The 18,372-nt window shown below is 44.4% G+C and overlaps 1 protein-coding gene across 1 annotated transcript; it reads left to right on the forward strand.

Moving 5' to 3' along the window:
- Positions 1-85: 85 nt before the first annotated feature.
- LOC115919000 lies at positions 86-17,296 on the forward strand. The gene is made up of 8 exons (XM_030996643.1): positions 86-334; positions 1,651-1,786; positions 2,389-2,827; positions 3,221-3,400; positions 3,910-3,997; positions 4,662-4,845; positions 5,603-5,801; positions 17,272-17,296. Exons 1-8 carry the CDS (start codon positions 92-94, stop codon positions 17,294-17,296), a joined length of 1,494 nt encoding a protein of 497 aa, XP_030852503.1. The 5' UTR covers positions 86-91.
- Positions 17,297-18,372: the final 1,076 nt, after the last annotated feature.

Here is an 18,372-nt window from a genome sequence, read left to right on the forward strand (position 1 = left end):
AATGATTTTTATGATAAAATTGAAGTTCGACTTACAAAAATTATAATCTATAACAAGAAACGATTGTATAGAGCCTGGTAAAAAAATAAAGATGGCCGCGCCCTTGGGATTAATTTCTGTGCGGCTCAGCGCTGCAAATTTCACCCGTAAACGTCGTCTAAAAGGATCAGGGTTATCAAAATTAGCTAAAGATGCAGCAAGCGATACATATTCAACGGAAAAAGTTACCACACATAACAAACCAAGTCAAGAAATAGCGTGTTTGCCTGTTATTGTTGAATTCCGCCGTCTCCTTGAGAGCGTCAAGAGCAACGGCATTGACGTTGTGCCCGGTGTAAGTATTTAGTGGGAGCCACCGGTAACCCGGAGTACTTGCCGCCTGAACGTCGGGGTACCATGAAAGTAAAGATTGACCCTGCCTGACCGGCTCCCGCAACTCGACTATTTCTAACTAATAACATGAAGTGGGTCGGATCTCCAAGTGGGTCGATGTAAATATTGACATCATTCACTGGTCTTAAGTATGAGATAGACTAGAGGCCTAGGGTCTAGAATCTATGCCTAGACTCTATCTCAATTTATAGCTCGATCTGAAAGCCTCTTTTTATTATGATTGATAATGAATATTTTTTTTAATTCTCAGATTTTTGAAGGATAAAAATTAGAAATAGGTCTAGACTCTAGATCTAGGTCTAGATGTCTGGAGTCTGGATATACATAAATATGTCTAAGATTCTATGCCATGGCATGACCATGATGTTCTAAGTAACAGTACCCATATACACTTCAAAGTGCTATAGCCTAGGGTAGCGCGCCCAGTATTCGTTCCATTCCCAGTATTCGGTCAGACAGCCGTTTCAACAGCTGTAACAATTAAAAAAATAATTTATGAGCCACAAAACTTGCACAAATCAGGCAGCTGAACACCTTTTCTTAACTCTCAAAATTGAATCAGATTTAGGGCCCTGGAAAGATCTCCAACTTAGCTCGAAATTGGTCAGTGTCGCACAACTTTCTGCACTTCCGCGTTCTGTTAGCACATGCGCTAACATGCATAGCCATATGTAGAAGTCTATTGCGAAACAACTACGTGTGCTGTCACAATGAATTTAGTATGTGTGTGAAGAGAATCACTTCCGTGTTCACTCCATCGCAGCGAATTTGCAAATGACGCACTTGCCGATGTGCAAGAGGTATTTATACGATACCCTTGCCATGCGGTATCGCTCGTCCAGTATTCGGTCAATAGTGCGCAAATACGCTTCACTCCTTGGTAACAGATATACCACGCCCAAATCGCGTGACCAAATTCTGGGCAAAAAATGCTCTGTCTTCTTTCGGAAGTATTTTGCTTATCATCATTCTATATTTTAAGTGACTTTAAAATCCTGTTAGAGGAATAATTTTGTTTTCTTTTGATGGGTAGATTGCAAAATAAAAGAGGTAAGAATTCAAAATATTAGCGATTTCCCCTTAAGTGACCAAATACTGGGCACTCTACCCTAATAAACTCCTTTTTAAACAAATGAAGAAGAAACTCACAATCAAATTAAATAGTCTAGATCTTCTAGAGAACAATGATAATCATTTAGACTGCACCCAAATCGAAATTATCAGTGAAACTTTGTTCTTCTTTACTGTCTCTTGCAGGTTTCCAATGTTGAGCTTCTCCATACAGTAGTAGGTCTCTACGACACCTGTCTCCCAGACATCACACCTCTGGTCCTCTATGCAACAGTGACTGGAAAATTGGCCAAAACATTAATACTTATCAGAAGTACCAAAGGTGAGGGAATCTACTTGTCTACTTTCTCTTCTTTCTTTCTTTTCCTCTCCTTTCATCCGTGCCCTGTTGTTTGTTATTGTTTCATTTACTTTTTCAAAAAGCATGACAGTTGTGCAAACTGACCTGGAAGATAAATTCTTGGAGGAGGAAGTATTTCTAAGGTCATACTTACACTTTGTGGAGTTTTTCCTTTTACCTGATCTATATCTTATGGTCATGGATTCTACACTATTTTTCAAGTAAGGAGTGAGAATAGAGAAATCTGGATGAAGACTAAACAGTTAGCCTGGTCAGCTAGACCGTGCTTCACAAGAATAATCCATTTTTTATGTGATTAGATGTGACACTGCATTTTTTTTCTCCTGAAGTAAAATGATGTAAACAATTTAGTGGGTTATTTGGTCCATTTATATCGCATGAGTGGGCTTTTTTTTTGTTTAAATTTTTTTTTTTAAATGATGAGGTTATTTTCACCTTAGACCTTACTTGACATTCAAAATAATGGCTAGGTACCAAACAGTCTACCAAGAATCAATGTTAAAAGTAGAAATTTGTACTGTAATGTCATTGGATATTCCTTTGCCTTATTTGTCTTCAACTAGATGTCGCTAAGGAACTACAGCAGAAGATTCTACAGAGGGAAAGAGAAGTAGAGACCACTACCGCAGCCAAAGAAACAGTACCAGAGAACAATAATTCCAACACGAACAACAATGACTCTACCGTCAGCCCTGGCACTCAATCTAAGGAAATAGACTCTGATGATGGAGAGGTGCCAAACAGTTTTGATGGATCCAAAGAAAGTCCTCTTTTGAGATTACTTGGAGGCAATGGTGGGGGAGAAGCAACTGATGTGAAAGGGAATGATAAAGACGTTGATGATGAGGATGGAAGGCCAAAGGGTGATGATGAAGATACGGTTGCGAAGGATGATACAGGTGAAGTTGCTAAGGAGGATGCAGAGGATGTGTTGGAGGAGGAAGAGCAGCGGAAAGTGTTTGCCGATGTCTTCAGTGATTCGGATAGTGAAGAAGAAGAGAGGTGAATTCAAATTGTCATTTTCACGACAGTGTGTATAGGCAGTTCAGATGTATCACAAGCAAATTCCTATCAAGTATAAATTATTTTGAAGTAATGATGATGTCTGAAATATATTGACTTTGTAAAAAGAGTCATTTTATATTGGGATGAGCTGATCTACATTAGATTGTTCATCAGGGCGGCATTTCAGAAAATGGTCATAAGTACATGTACAAGTTCTTTGACATCCAATTGAAATATGTGTGTTGTAATTAATGGGATGAGGGTTTCATGAAACGATGCCCAGTTTACTGTCTTGCAAGTTGTAACACCCCAAAAGTGGGTGAAGGGTCCTTTATACAATTGAATTGAGAAGTCTTATGTTTGTACTTAAACTTTAATTTATCTTAACAGTGAAGATGAAGAGGAAGAAATGGACTTCTCCAAAGGCATCAATGAATTCTTGAGATTGGTGAAACAGAGGAAGGAGAGAAGAGAGGAGTTGAGTTTAAACCCGACTCTGGAAGAAGTAGAATCAACGGTCGGGATTGAGTCAAGGATCGTGGCTTGTGCTACTTGGGAAAAGTCTCATATGTGAGTTTTTTTCTCTCTTTTGTGTAATCAAATTTTTGAGGTGCTAATCTTAAATGAAATGGCATTGATTTACAGACAAAAATCATGTATATTTTCATGTTGGTGGTTGTCTACCTGCAAACTTAGAGAGCACCAGACTGTTGCTATTGGACCATCCCTATCAACCCATTTCTTAAAAGAGCTGGGTGGTTCCTGTATTTAGCCTACAGGGAATGAAAGAATTTAGGAGTCAATTGAAGTGAATTGCCTAACACTTCACAGCCAGAAAAATGGTATTAAAAAATCTGACAATAGATATATCCAACGATATTGATACCTTTCCTTCTCATAGTATGGATATATTTAATTGATCATGATTATAATATTGACAGTAATGATTACAATGCACAGGTATGATGAATTGGTAATGGCAATGCATTTGAAGTGCAATTAAAACTAACTTATTATGCTCTAAACACAAAAATAAATCACCAATTTCACTTGTGTTACTTTGTAATTTTACTATACAGTCGTCCTGGGGAGAAGATAGTACAGATAGACTTGATGGGAGTGAGAAAGAGATGCAGAAGATGTGGCATTGGAAGATATTTATTACGGGTAAGCTCCTTCGATTCCACCGCCATTAAAAATTCATTTGTATTAACGACTATAGTAGTGGTGGTGGTGATGGTGGAGGTGATGGTGGTAGATGTCAGTCATGGTGGCAATATGCAGTAACAGTATGGATTACTTGTGGCAATACTTGTAGTTAATAATAATTATAATGATAATACTTTGTTCTTGTGTAGTGCATTTCATGACCGTTGACATTTCAATGTACTTTACAATATGAATATATATAACATATCATAAAATGAAGATGAGTAAACAGTATTGCTGCATGCTTAAAATATACAAAAAGAGTAGTTCCTTAATTTGTTCATAAGATATTATTGAGAAATCAAGTTAACTTTTATCAACTCATCAGTGCTTAACACGATTCAGAAAGCTAAAATTCAAACAATGTGATTGGAAAGCACTATTTGACCCTTGTTGGACACATCAGAAAGGATGGACATGAAAGATGTGGCCATTGATGGATGGATTGATTGTACGAGAGCAAGGAGATGTCATAGATTGAAGTACCTGAAGGGCTTGGGTTGGCAACTGGGAGTAACATTGTGGAAATCATATGGGGGGGGGGGGCTAGAGATCAGACTGATTTAAGGGAGAGCATATAATACCACTTGAGTCTTGTTTCTTTTCCATTCCGTTCCTTCAGCAAATGAAAGATGTGAGCATTGTTGGACATTACGATTCCTTGGTGGTTTATGCAGATCATTCCGCGGTGGATTTCTTCGCTCTTCATGGCTTCAATGATGACATTGTCCTCAACAGTAAATACTCTGACTTGGCTGATAACTGGACAAACTGCACACTCATGTGCTACATACCTCCATTCGTTGGTAGGTTACTTCAGGATCATTGTTTATAGCTGTGTTAAAGATACTAACATATTTAAAATTCATCTCTTATCATTGTCATCTTGATTACTAATTACTCAGTATCATTTGAGCTTGTGAGGGAGACGGCAACTTAATCACTGTGACCTTCAGGGGGGTGTTTCACAAAACTTGTCATCAGTGACAAATTACAGTTTTTGTTATAAGCTACTGAAATCCTTGCTTCTGATTGGTTATCAGCAGATTTGTCACTGATTTTTGTCATTTGTCACTGAAAAAAGGCTTTGTGAAACACCCCCAGGTCTCTCTTCCTGATATTACAAATTGGAAGATGTGCAACGACACCTAGTCCCCCCCCCTCTTGTACAAAGAATGGAGTGGGTTCTCAAAGTGCACCCAAATAAGGTGTGACTTGCCTATACATATGAAATCTCCATTTAATGAACTGTTTGAGGGACGAGGACTGTGCAATCAATTTTGGAAGTATGAAGCAAAATGTTTCAATGTATTTTAATTTGTCTTTTAATTGCAGATCTTAAATAGTCCTGTCAATTTTTACATTAAAAAAAAGTAACCTGGACTTATTTTCTATTTCCTTTACTTTTGCACAAATGCAATCAATATTGATAAAATAGTTTGGAAAATTTGAAATTACACTACATTTTTTCTTGTCTCATTTGGGATCCATAAGAATTTGAACGTTCTTTCTTTATTATTTTCACTAAAGCAAACTCTTCAAACTTTGTCTTTATCATACTAGGACAAACAATCTTGAAGGAGACAGACATGAGCCTGGACCTGAAAGAGATCGAGATGGAGCTCCAGAAGTGGACAGAGAGGAGCAGAGATGCGTACCAAGGTCAGGTTGCTTGCATCATGAAGTTAAGACATGAAGTCATTGCCCTTCGTGTTCTGGTAGGTAGATTATTGATACAGTCAAACCTGTCTATAGCGACCGCCCAAGGGAAACACAAAAGTTGCCTTTGTAGACAAGTGGTCTTTGTAGACAGGTTCCGTTAGTACATGATTCAATGAGAAACCATTTCCAAGGGAAACAACAAATGTGGTCTTTGTAGACAGGTGGTCACTAAAGCAGGTTTGACTGTAATAATATTGTTATAATCTTGTAGAGTGCACGTCACATTAAGACTTTTTAAATGGGTTCTAGAGTGTAGATTATCTCAATGGTTAAATGACACCACCTGGTCATGCATCATTCTTTCCTACCATGCCTACAATATGCAAAAGAATCTCCTGTGAAAACGTGATAACCCGCGGCTGAAGTGATAATGCACGCGTAAAGTGCGTGTATGCATATCTCTGGTGCGTACAAAATCAAGATGCAATAAAATGCATTAAGTTGCAAATGGCAAGGACATTGATGCACACATTGAGACGTGCCTCACAGTGTTTGGCTGTTTGTTATTCAAAGCAAATGGCACCCCCATGATGGCAATGTACCGTAAATCTCCGTGTATAAGGCGCACTTTTTTGCCCCCGAAAAAATTTGAAAGTCGGGGGTGCGCCTTATACACAGGTAGAGATTTTTTTTTTTTTTTTTTTTTTTTTTTTTTTTTTTTTTTTTTTTTTTAGTTTCGATTTGTGGCGCTATGCCTGGCAATGTCACCCAGCTCAGTAATCAGTGTGTTGACTCACCACTCGGAAACTACAACAACACTCAAATTTGTCTGTCATCATGGTTTGAAAGTAATCTTTCTAATAGATCTCAATATGTAGTTTATAATAATAATTCCTCAAATATTTTTTTCTATAACAAATGGTGTACCACAAGGTGCACCACTGGTACCATATGTACTCTTTTGTTTTTAATTTACATTAATGATCTTACATATTCTTCTAAAAACGACATTGTTACTATTATTTGTGACAAGTTCACAAGCACAAATCAGCTCCTTCAACTGCACCTCGATGTAAAATGAAGGTCCTTCCCCGCGTGGGTTTTCGGCAACAAAACAACAACAACAACAAAAAACGATTTTTTTTTTTTTTTTTTTTTTTTTTTTTTTTTTTTTTTTTCCTTCCCCAAAATAGGGGTGCGCCTTATACACAGGTGCGCCTTATACACGGAGATTTACGGTATGGCATTTTGTTCAGGTTGTTGCTTATATCTAAACTTTATATTTGTGTGTTAGACCGTTTTATAAAACAAATAATTCATGTTTTAAAGCTTGTGCATTAGTTATATTGCTTGCATTCGGTTAGGTAGCAGTGAGCTGGAAAACGAACTCAACAAATCTCATCCATTATCTAATTGTATCCCCCGGCAGTATGCCGGTGGGGTACTTTGGATTCAGCAGCGTTACGCCGCCGCATCCGCAGCGTCATATTCTTGTGTGCGCTCTAACTGCCACATTCCTTGACGGATTTCTTTCAAAGTTTGTATGGAGGTGTATCGTGGTATAATCTCATCACCTATAACTTTTGGTGATGCTGCCCCCAGTTTTCCGTCTTCTATAGGGTAAAAGGCCATATTTTTGTGGATGGTTTGTGTCCGCTCTATAGGCCACATTTTTGTAGGGATTCCGTTCAAATTTTAAACGAAAGTGTATCTTGGTATAATCTACAAGCCTATAGATTTGGCAATGCTGCCTCTATTGTTCCATCTTTTATACGGTTAGAGGTCATATATTTTGATAGATGTCTTTGTGGCACTCTAGTTTGCGCTCTAACTGCATCATTCCTTAACGATTTTCTTTCACATTTTGTATGGAGGTGTTTCTTGATATAATCTAGACACCTACAAATTTTGGTGATGCTGCCCTCAGTGTTTCGTCTTCTATAGGGTCAAAAGGTCATATTCTGGTGAGTGTCTAGTGTGCGCTCTGCAGGTCATATTTCATGACAGTTTTTTTTCAAATTTTGCGTAGAGAATAAGAAATGTATCTTCGTACAATCTCTCGTCTAGGGAGGGATGAAGCAGAAGAGGATGTTCTCTCTTCTAGGGAGGGGTGATGCAGAACAGGGTGTTCTCTCTTCAAGGGAGGGATGAAGCAGAACAGGGTGTTCTCTCTTCTAGGGAGGGGTGTAGCAGAACAGAGTGTTCTCTCTTCAAGGGAGGGGTGAAGCAGAACAGGGTGTTCTCTCTTCAAGGGAGGGGTGTAGCAGAACAGGGTGTTCTCTCTTTAAGGGAGGGGTGAAGCAGAACGGGGTGTTCTCTCTTCAAGGGAGGGGTGAAGCAGAACAGGGTGTTCTCTCTTCAAGGGAGGGCTGAAGCAGAACAGGGTGTTCTCTCTTCAAGGGAGGGGTGAAGCAGAACAGGGTGTTCTCTCTTCAAGGGAGGGGTGAAGCAGAACAGGGTGTTTCTCTTCTAGGGAGGGGTGAAGCAGAACAGGATGTTCTCTCTTCAAGGAAAGGGTGAAGTAGAACAGGGTGTTCTCTCTTCAAGGGAGGGGTGAAGCAGAACAGGGTGTTTTCTCTTCTAGGGAGGGGTGAAGCAGAACAGGGTGTTCTGTCTTCTAGGGAGGGGTGAAGCAGAACAGGGTGTTCTCTCTTTAAGGGAGGGGTGAAGCAGAACAGGATGTTCTCTCTTCTAGGGAGGGGTGATGCAGAACAGGATATTCTCTCTTCAAGGGAGGGATAAAGCAGAACAGGGTGTTCTTTCTTCAAGGGAGGGGTGAAGCAGAACAGGGTGTTTTCTCTTCAAGGGAAGGATTAAGCAGAACAGGATGTTCTCTCTTCAAGGGAGGGGTGAAGCAGAACAGGGTGTTTTCTCTTCAAGGGAGGGGTGAAGCAGAACAGGATGTTCTCTCTTCTAGGGAGGGGTGAAGCAGAACAGGGTGTTTTCTTTTCAAGGGAGGGGTGAAGCGGAACAGGTTGCTTTCTCTTCAAGGGAGGGGTGGAGCAGAACAGGATGTTCTCTCTTCAAGGGAGGGGTGAAACAGAACAGGGTGTTCTCTCTTCAAGGGAAGAGTGAAGCAGAACAGGGTGTTCTCTCTTCAAGAATGGGTAAAGTAGAACATGGTGTTCTCTATTATAGGAAGGGGTGAAGCAGAACAGGGTGTTCTCTCTTCAAGGGAGGGGTGAAGCAGAACAGGGTGTTTCTCTTCTAGGGAGGGGTGAAGCAGAACAGGATGTTCTCTCTTCAAGGAAAGGGTGAAGTAGAACAGGGTGTTCTCTCTTCAAGGGAGGGGTGAAGCAGAACAGGGTGTTTTCTCTTCTAGGGAGGGGTGAAGCAGAACAGGGTGTTCTGTCTTCTAGGGAGGGGTGAAGCAGAACACGATGTTCTCTCTTCTAGGGAGGGGTGAAGCAGAACAGGGTGTTCTCTCTTCAAGGGAGGGCTGAAGCAGAACAGGGTGTTCTCTCTTCAAGGGAGGGCTGAAGCAGAACAGGGTGTTCTCTCTTCAAGGGAGGGGTGAAGCAGAACAGGGTGTTCTCTCTTCAAGGGAGGGGTGAAGCAGAACAGGGTGTTTCTCTTCTAGGGAGGGGTGAAGCAGAACAGGATGTTCTCTCTTCAAGGAAAGGGTGAAGTAGAACAGGGTGTTCTCTCTTCAAGGGAGGGGTGAAGCAGAACAGGGTGTTTTCTCTTCTAGGGAGGGGTGAAGCAGAACAGGGTGTTCTGTCTTCTAGGGAGGGGTGAAGCAGAACAGGGTGTTCTCTCTTTAAGGGAGGGGTGAAGCAGAACAGAGTATTCTGTCTTCTAGGGAGGGGTGATGCAGAACAGGATATTCTCTCTTTAAGGGAGGGATAAAGCAGAACAGGGTGTTCTTTCTTCAAGGGAGGGGTGAAGCAGAACAGGGTGTTTTCTCTTCAAGGGAAGGATTAAGCAGAACAGGATGTTCTCTCTTCAAGGGAGGGGTGAAGCAGAACAGGGTGTTTTCTCTTCAAGGGAGGGGTGAAGCAGAACAGGATGTTCTCTCTTCTAGGGAGGGGTGAAGCAGAACAGGGTGTTTTCTTTTCAAGGGAGGGGTGAAGCGGAACAGGTTGCTTTCTCTTCAAGGGAGGGGTGGAGCAGAACAGGATGTTCTCTCTTCAAGGGAGGGGTGAAACAGAACAGGGTGTTCTCTCTTCAAGGGAAGAGTGAAGCAGAACAGGGTGTTCTCTCTTCAAGAATGGGTAAAGTAGAACATGGTGTTCTCTATTATAGGAAGGGGTGAAGCAGAACAGGGTGTTCTCTCTTCAAGGGAGGGGTGAAGCAGAACAGGGTGTTTCTCTTCTAGGGAGGGGTGAAGCAGAACAGGATGTTCTCTCTTCAAGGAAAGTGTGAAGTAGAACAGGGTGTTCTCTCTTCAAGGGAGGGGTGAAGCAGAACAGGGTGTTTTCTCTTCTAGGGAGGGGTGAAGCAGAACAGGGTGTTCTGTCTTCTAGGGAGGGGTGAAGCAGAACACGATGTTCTCTCTTCTAGGGAGGGGTGAAGCAGAACAGGGTGTTTTCTCTTCTAGGGAGGGGTGAAGCAGAACAGGATGTTCTCTCTTCTAGGGAGGGGTGAAGCAGAACAGGGTGTTCTCTCTTCAAGGGAGGGGTGAAGCAGAACAGGATGTTCTGTCTTGTAGGGAGGGGTGAAGCAGAACAGGGTGTTTATTCTTCTAGGGAGGGGTGAAGCAGAACAGGATGTTCTGTCTTGTAGGGAGGGGTGAAGCAGAAGAGGGTGTTTTCTCTTCTCGGGAGGGGTAAGGCAGAACAGGGTGTTTCTCTTCTAGGGAGGGGTGAAGCAGAACAGGATGTTCTGTCTTGTAGGGAAGGGTGAAGCAGAACAGGGTGTTTTCTCTTCTAGGGAGGGGTGAAGCAGAACAGAGTATTCTGTCTTCTAGGGAGGGGTGAAACAGAACAGGGTGTTCTCTCTTTAAGGGAGGGGTGAAGCAGAACAGGATGTTCTCTCTTCTAGGGAGGGGTGATGCAGAACAGGATATTCTCTCTTCAAGGGAGGGATAAAGCAGAACAGGGTGTTCTTTCTTCAAGGGAGGGGTGAAGCAGAACAGGGTGTTTTCTCTTCAAGGGAAGGATTAAGCAGAACAGGATGTTCTCTCTTCAAGGGAGGGGTGAAGCAGAACAGGGTGTTTTCTCTTCAAGGGAGGGGTGAAGCAGAACAGGATGTTCTCTCTTCTAGGGAGGGGTGAAGCAGAACAGGGTGTTTTCTTTTCAAGGGAGGGGTGAAGCGGAACAGGTTGCTTTCTCTTCAAGGGAGGGGTGGAGCAGAACAGGATGTTCTCTCTTCAAGGGAGGGGTGAAACAGAACAGGGTGTTCTCTCTTCAAGGGAAGAGTGAAGCAGAACAGGGTGTTCTCTCTTCAAGAATGGGTAAAGTAGAACATGGTGTTCTCTATTATAGGAAGGGGTGAAGCAGAACAGGGTGTTCTCTCTTCAAGGGAGGGGTGAAGCAGAACAGGGTGTTTCTCTTCTAGGGAGGGGTGAAGCAGAACAGGATGTTCTCTCTTCAAGGAAAGGGTGAAGTAGAACAGGGTGTTCTCTCTTCAAGGGAGGGGTGAAGCAGAACAGGGTGTTTTCTCTTCTAGGGAGGGGTGAAGCAGAACAGGGTGTTCTGTCTTCTAGGGAGGGGTGAAGCAGAACACGATGTTCTCTCTTCTAGGGAGGGGTGAAGCAGAACAGGGTGTTTTCTCTTCTAGGGAGGGGTGAAGCAGAACAGGATGTTCTCTCTTCTAGGGAGGGGTGAAGCAGAACAGGGTGTTCTCTCTTCAAGAGAGGGGTGAAGCAGAACAGGATGTTCTGTCTTGTAGGGAGGGGTGAAGCAGAACAGGGTGTTTATTCTTTTAGGGAGGGGTGAAGCAGAACAGGATGTTCTGTCTTGTAGGGAGGGGTGAAGCAGAACAGGGTGTTTTCTCTTCTCGGGAGGGGTAAGGCAGAACAGGGTGTTTTCTCTTCTAGGGAGGGGTGAAGCAGAACAGAGTATTCTGTCTTCTAGGGAGGGGTGAAACAGAACAGGGTGTTCTCTCTTCAAGGGAGGGGTGAAGCAGAACAGGGTGTTCTGTCTTCTAGGGAGGGCTGAAGCAGAACACGATGTTCTCTCTTCTAGGGAGGGGTGAAGCAGAACAGGGTGTTTTCTCTTCTAGGGAGGGGTGAAGCACAACAGGATGTTCTCTCTTCTAGGGAGGGGTGAAGCAGAAAAGGGTGTTCTCTCTTCAAGGGAGGGGTGAAGCAGAACAGGATGTTCTGTCTTGTAGGGAGGGGTGAAGCAGAACAGGGATTTTTTCTCTTCTAGGGAGGGGTGAAGCAGAACAGAGTATTCTGCCTTCTAGGGAGGGGTGAAACAGAACAGGGTGTTCTTCTTCAAGGGAGGGGTGAAGCAGAACAGGATGTTCTGTCTTGTAGGGAGGGGTGAAGCAGAACAGGGTGTTTTCTCTTCTAGGGAGGGGTGAAGCAGAACAGAGTATTCCGTCTTCTAGGGAGGGGTGAAACAGAACAGGGTGGTCTCTCTTCAAGGGAGGGGTGAAGCAGAACAGGGTGTTCTCTCTTCAAGGGAGGGGTGAAGCAGAACAGGATGTTCTCTCTTCAAGGGAGGGGTGAAGCAGAACAGGATGTTCTCTATTATAGGAAGGGGTGTAGCAGAACAGGGTGTTTTCTCTTCTAGGGAGGGGTAAGGCAGAACAGGGTGTTTCTCTTCTAGGGAGGGGTGAAGCAGAACACGATGTTCTGTCTTGTAGGGAAGGGTGAAGCAGAACAGAGTATTCTGTCTTCTAGGGAGGGGTGAAACAGAACAGGATGTTTTCTCTTCAAGGGAGGGGTGAAGCAGAACAGGGTGTTCTCTCTTCAAGGGAGGGGTGAAGCAGAACAGGGTGTTTCTCTTCTAGGGAGGGATGAAGCAGAACAGGATGTTCTCTCTTCAAGGAAAGGGTGAAGTAGAACAGGGTGTTCTCTCTTCAAGGGAGGGGTGAAGCAGAACAGGGTGTTCTGTCTTCTAGGGAGGGGTGAAGCAGAACACGATGTTCTCTCTTCTAGGGAGGGGTGAAGCAGAACAGGGTGTTTTCTCTTCTAGGGAGGGGTGAAGCAGAACAGGATGTTCTCTCTTCTAGGGAGGGGTGAAGCAGAACAGGGTGTTCTCTCTTCAAGGGAGGGGTGAAGCAGAACAGGATGTTCTGTCTTGTAGGGAGGGGTGAAGCAGAACAGGGTGTTTTCTCTTCTAGGGAGGGGTGAAGCAGAACAGAGTATTCTGCCTTCTATGGAGGGGTGAAACAGAACAGGGTGTTCTCTCTTCAAGGGAGGGGTGAAGCAGAACAGGATGTTCTGTCTTGTAGGGAGAGGTGAAGCAGAACAGGGTGTTTTCTCTTCTAGGGAGGGGTGAAGCAGAACAGAGTATTCTGTCTTCTAGGGAGGGGTGAAACAGAACAGGGTGTTCTCTCTGTAAGGGAGGGGTGAAGCAGAACAGGGTGTTCTCTCTTCAAGGGAGGGGTGAAGCAGAACAGGGTGTTTTCTCTTCTAGGGAGGGGTGAAGCAGAACAGGGTGTTCTCTCTTCTAGGGAGGGGTGAAGCAGAACAGGGTGTTTTCTCTTCTAGGGAGGGGTGAAGCAGAACAGGATGTTCTCTCTTCTAGGGAGGGGTGAAGCAGAACAGGGTGTTCTCTCTTCAAGGGAGGGGTGAAGCAGAACAGGATGTTCTGTCTTGTAGGGAGGGGTGAAGCAGAACAGGGTGTTTTCTCTTCTAGGGAGGGGTGAAGCAGAACAGAGAATTCTGTCTTCTAGGGAGGGGTGAAACAGAACAGGGTGTTCTCTCTTCAAGGGAGGGGTGAAGCAGAACAGGGTGTTTCTCTTCTAGGGAGGGGTGAAGCAGAACAGGATGTTCTCTCTTCAAGGAAGGGGTGAAGCAGAACAGGGTGTTCTCTCTTCAAGGGAGGGGTGAAGCAGAACAGGTTGTTTTCTCTTCTAGGGAGGGGTGAAGCAGAACAGGGTGTTCTGTCTTCTAGGGAGGGGTGAAGCAGAACAGGATGTTCTGTCTTCTAGGGAGGGGTGAAGCAGAACAGGGTGTTCTGTCTTCTAGGGAGGGGTGAAGCAGAACAGGATGTTCTCTCTTCTAGGGAGGGGTGAAGCAGAACCGGGTGTTTTCTCTTCTAGGGAGGGGTGAAGCAGAACAGGATGTTCTCTCTTCTAGGGAGGGGTGAAGCAAAACAGGGTGTTCTGTCTTCTAGGGAGGGGTGAAGCAGAACAGGATGTTCTGTCTTGTAGGGAGGGGTGAAGCAGAACAGGATGTTCTGTCTTGTAGGGAGGGGTGAAGCAGAACAGGATGTTCTCTCTTCAAGGAAGGGGTGAGCAGAACAGGGTGTTCTCTCTTTAAGGGAGGGGTGAAGCAGAACAGGGTGTTTTCTCTTCTAGGGAGGGGTTGAGCAGAACAGGATGTTCTCTCTTTAAGGGAGGGGTGAAGCAGAACAGGGTGTTCTCTCTTCAAGGGAGGGGTGAAGCAGAACAGGATGTTCTCTATTCTAGGGAGGGGTGAAGCAGAACAGGATATTCTCCATTTTAGGAAGGGGTGTAGCAGAACAGGGTTTTTTCTCTTCTAGGGAGGGGTGAAGCAGAACAGGATGTTCTCTCTTCAAGGGAGGGGTGAAGCAGAACAGGATGTTCTCTTTTCTAGGGAGGGGTGAAGCAGAACAGGGTGTTCCTTTCTAGGGAGGGGTGAAACAGAACAGGGTGTTATCTCTTCAAGGGAGGGGTGAAGCAGAACAGGATGTTCTCTCTTCTAGGGAGGGGTGAAGCAAAACAGGGTGTTTTCTTTTCAAGGGAGGGGTGAAGCAGAACAGGATGCTTTCTCTTTAAGGGAGGAGTGGAGCAGAACAGGATGTTCTCTCTTCAAGGGAGGGGTGAAGCAGAACAGGGTGTTCTCTCTTCAAGGGAAGAGTGAAGCAGAACAGGGTGTTCTCTCTTCAAGGGAGGGGTAAAGTAGAACATGGTGTTCTTTCTTCAAGGGAGGGGTGAAGCAGAACATGGTGTTTTCTCTTCAAGGGAGGGGTGAAGCAGAACAGGATGTTCTCTATTCTAGGGAGGGGTGAAGCAGAACAGGATATTCTCCATTATAGGAAGGGGTGTAGCAGAACAGGGTGTTTTCTCTTTTAGGTAGGGGTGAAGCAGAACAGGATGTTCTCTCTTCAAGGGAGGGGTGAAGCAGAACAGGATGTTCTCTTTTCTAGGGAGGGGTGAAGCAGAACAGGGTGTTCCTTTCTAGGGAGGGGTGAAGCAGAGCAGGGTGTTTTCTCTTCAAGGGAGGGGTGAAGCTGAACAGGATGTTCTCTCTTCTAGGGAGGGGTGAAGCAGAACAGGGTGTTTTCTTTTCAAGGGAGGGGTGAAGCGGAACAGGTTGCTTTCTCTTCAAGGGAGGGGTGGAGCAGAACAGGATGTTCTCTCTTCAAGGGAGGGGTGAAACAGAACAGGGTGTTCTCTCTTCAAGGGAAGAGTGAAGCAGAACAGGGTTTTCTCTCTTCAAGAATGGGTAAAGTAGAACATGGTGTTCTTTCTTCAAGGGAGGGGTGAAGCAGAACATGGTGTTTTCTCTTTAAGGGAGGGGTGAAGCAGAACAGGATGTTCTCTATTATAGGAAGGGGTGTAGCAGAACAGGGTGTTTTCTCTTCTAGGGAGGGGTGAAGCAGAACAGGATGTTCTCTCTTCAAGGGAGGGGTGAAGCAGAACAGGATGTTCTTTTTTCTAGGGAGGGGTGAAGCAGAACAGGGTGTTCCTTTCTAGGGAGGGGTGAAGCAGAACAGGGTGTTTTCTCTTCAAGGGAGGGGTGAAGCAGAACAGGATGTTCTCTCTCCTAGGGAGGGGTGAAGCAGAACAGGGTGTTTTCTTTTCAAGGGAGGGGTGAAGCATAACAGGGTGTTTTCTTTTCAAGGGAGGGGTGAAGCAGAGCAGGATGTTCTCTCTTCAAGGGAGGGGTGAAGCAGAATAGGTTGTTCTTTTCTCAAGGAAGGGGTGAAGCAGAACAGGGTGGTCTCTCTTCTAGGGAGGGGTGAAGCAGAACAGGGTGTTCTCTCTTCAAGGTAGGGGTGAAGCAGAACAGGGTGTTTCTCTTCTAGGGAGGGGTGAAGCAGAACAGGATGTTCTCTCTTCAAGGAAGGGGTGAAGCAGAACAGGGTGTTTTCTCTTCTAGGGAGGATTGAAGCAGAACAGGATGTTCTGTCTTGTAGGGAGGGGTGAAGCAGAACAGGGTGTTTTCTCTTCTAGGGAGGGGTGAAGCAGAACAGAGTATTCTGTCTTCTAGAGAGGGGTGAAACAGAACAGGGTGTTCTCTCTTCAAGGGAGGGGTGAAGCAGAACAGGGTGTTTTCTCTTCTAGGGAGGGGTGAAGCAGAACAGGATGTTTTATTATAGGAAGGGGTGTAGCAGAACAGGGTGTTTTCTCTTCTAGGGAGGGGTGAAGCAGAACAGGATGTTCTCTCTTCAAGGGAGGGGTGAAGCAGAACAGGATGTTCTTTTTTCTAGGGAGGGGTGAAGCAGAACAGGGTGTTCCTTTCTAGGGAGGGGTGAAGCAGAACAGGGTGTTTTCTCTTCAAGGGAGGGGTGAAGCAGAACAGGATGTTCTCTCTCCTAGGGAGGGGTGAAGCAGAACAGGGTGTTTTCTTTTCAAGGGAGGGGTGAAGCAGAACAGGGTGTTTTCTTTTCAAGGGAGGGGTGAAGCAGAGCAGGATGTTCTCTCTTCAAGGGAGGGGTGAAGCAGAATAGGTTGTTCTTTTCCCAAGGAAGGGGTGAAGCAGAACAGGGTGGCCTCTCTTCTAGGGAGGGGTGAAGCAGAACAGGGTGTTCTCTCTTCAAGGTAGGGGTGAAGCAGAACAGGGTGTTTCTCTTCTAGGGAGGGGTGAAGCAGAACAGGATGTTCTCTCTTCAAGGAAGGGGTGAAGCAGAACAGGGTGTTTTCTCTTCTAGGGAGGGGTGAAGCAGAACAGGATGTTCTGTCTTGTAGGGAGGGGTGAAGCAGAACAGGGTGTTTTCTCTTCTAGGGAGGGGTGAAGCAGAACAGAGTATTCTGTCTTCTAGAGAGGGGTGAAACAGAACAGGGTGTTCTCTCTTCAAGGGAGGGGTGAAGCAGAACAGGGTGTTTTCTCTTCTAGGGAGGGGTGAAGCAGAACAGGGTGTTCTGTCTTCTAGGGAGGGGTAAAGCAGAACAGGGTGTTCTCTCTTCAAGGGAGGTGTGAATATTAGGACACCGCTAACTTTTAAATTTCACAGATAGGACATACATGACATATTTATAATTCCTGCAAAGTCCTACAGAATTTGAGGTTGGCTGCAAAGGGACATAGTACCTTTAAGAAGTGCCGTCATTGTAATTGTATCCCCCAACAATATGCCGATGGGGTACTTTGAACGGATTTCTTTCAAATGTTGTATGAAGGTGTGTCTTAGTAAAAATCTGCACATCTTTAGTGTTTGGTGATACTGCCACCTGTGTTCCGTCTGTTATAGGGTCAAAGGTCATATTTTGGTGGCTGTCTTTTGTGCGCTCTAACTACCACATTTCTTTCAAATTTTCTACAGAGATTTCTCTAATCTTTACACATAATGTTTTGGTAATGCTGCTCCTAGTCTTGACAATAGTCTGAGCCACTAATGGCGATCTCTCCGTCATCCTTTTGTTTCAGGGAGGGGAGAGGGGATTTTTTTCCCTCCCCGAAACATAAGGATGACACAAAATCGCTGCCACTGCCGGGGGATACATTGGCATTGCGCGGCAATACAGATTGCGATACTTTCGAGTTCACTAATGCACTCAAAAACATGAAGGTATCATTAATCCAGCTATAGATTGGGATTAGTCTGTAACTTAATGTGCTGAGCTAATCTCCAGTTTTGTAATGGAATTATGTTTTAAGAGATACTTTTGAAATTAATCCTGTATTGTTTATCATGCAGTAGATGGATTGTTTGAACCAGAAAAATGTAAAGAAATGAACAGAAATGTGCCAGCGGACTCTAGGTACAATAGATTCATTTATGTATGAGGTAAGATTTAAGAACACCCAAGTATTTCAACTGCTTTATGATTCAATAATGATATGATTGTGTCTAAGGTCAACATTTTCAGTTTTCTTTAAATCATGTTTAGGTGAGTTCACAGAAGGGTCTGATTAGCTCTTTGACAGAGGAGCTTGAAAATACACAAACAGACAAGTTAATGCTAGGTAGTAGTAGTAGTAGCTGTCTGTCGCGAAGCGACAATGACCGCCTTCATTTTCACTTTACAGCTGTTCTCCATACAGCTCGCTGGCCTGCAGCAGTTGTCCAAGTCTTGGTTTCAATTTGCCTCCGCTTAAGGTTCCTCTTGATCGTGTCCTTGTAGCGAAGCCGTGGACGACCAATCCCTCTTTCGCCAGCGGGTAGTTGCGAGAATAGTACTTGCTTTGGTAACCTCTCAGAGGGCATCCTGATGACATGGCCTGTCCATCGAAGGTTCTTCCTGATGAGCAGGTCCTCCATAGAAGGAAGGTTTGCTCGCTCTAGTACCTCTTTGTTGGTCATCTTGTCCTCCCAACTGATTCTCATGATTGCTCGAAGGTGTCTCATCATGAACGCGTGAAGTTTCTTTACTTGACTTGTGTAGAGAGTCCAGCTTTCCGCACCGTATAAGAGAGTGGATAG

Source organism: Strongylocentrotus purpuratus, unplaced genomic scaffold (genome assembly GCF_000002235.5).
Source record: "Strongylocentrotus purpuratus isolate Spur 01 unplaced genomic scaffold, Spur_5.0 spur5_scaffold_3, whole genome shotgun sequence".
Lineage (NCBI taxonomy): Eukaryota > Metazoa > Echinodermata > Echinoidea > Camarodonta > Strongylocentrotidae > Strongylocentrotus > Strongylocentrotus purpuratus.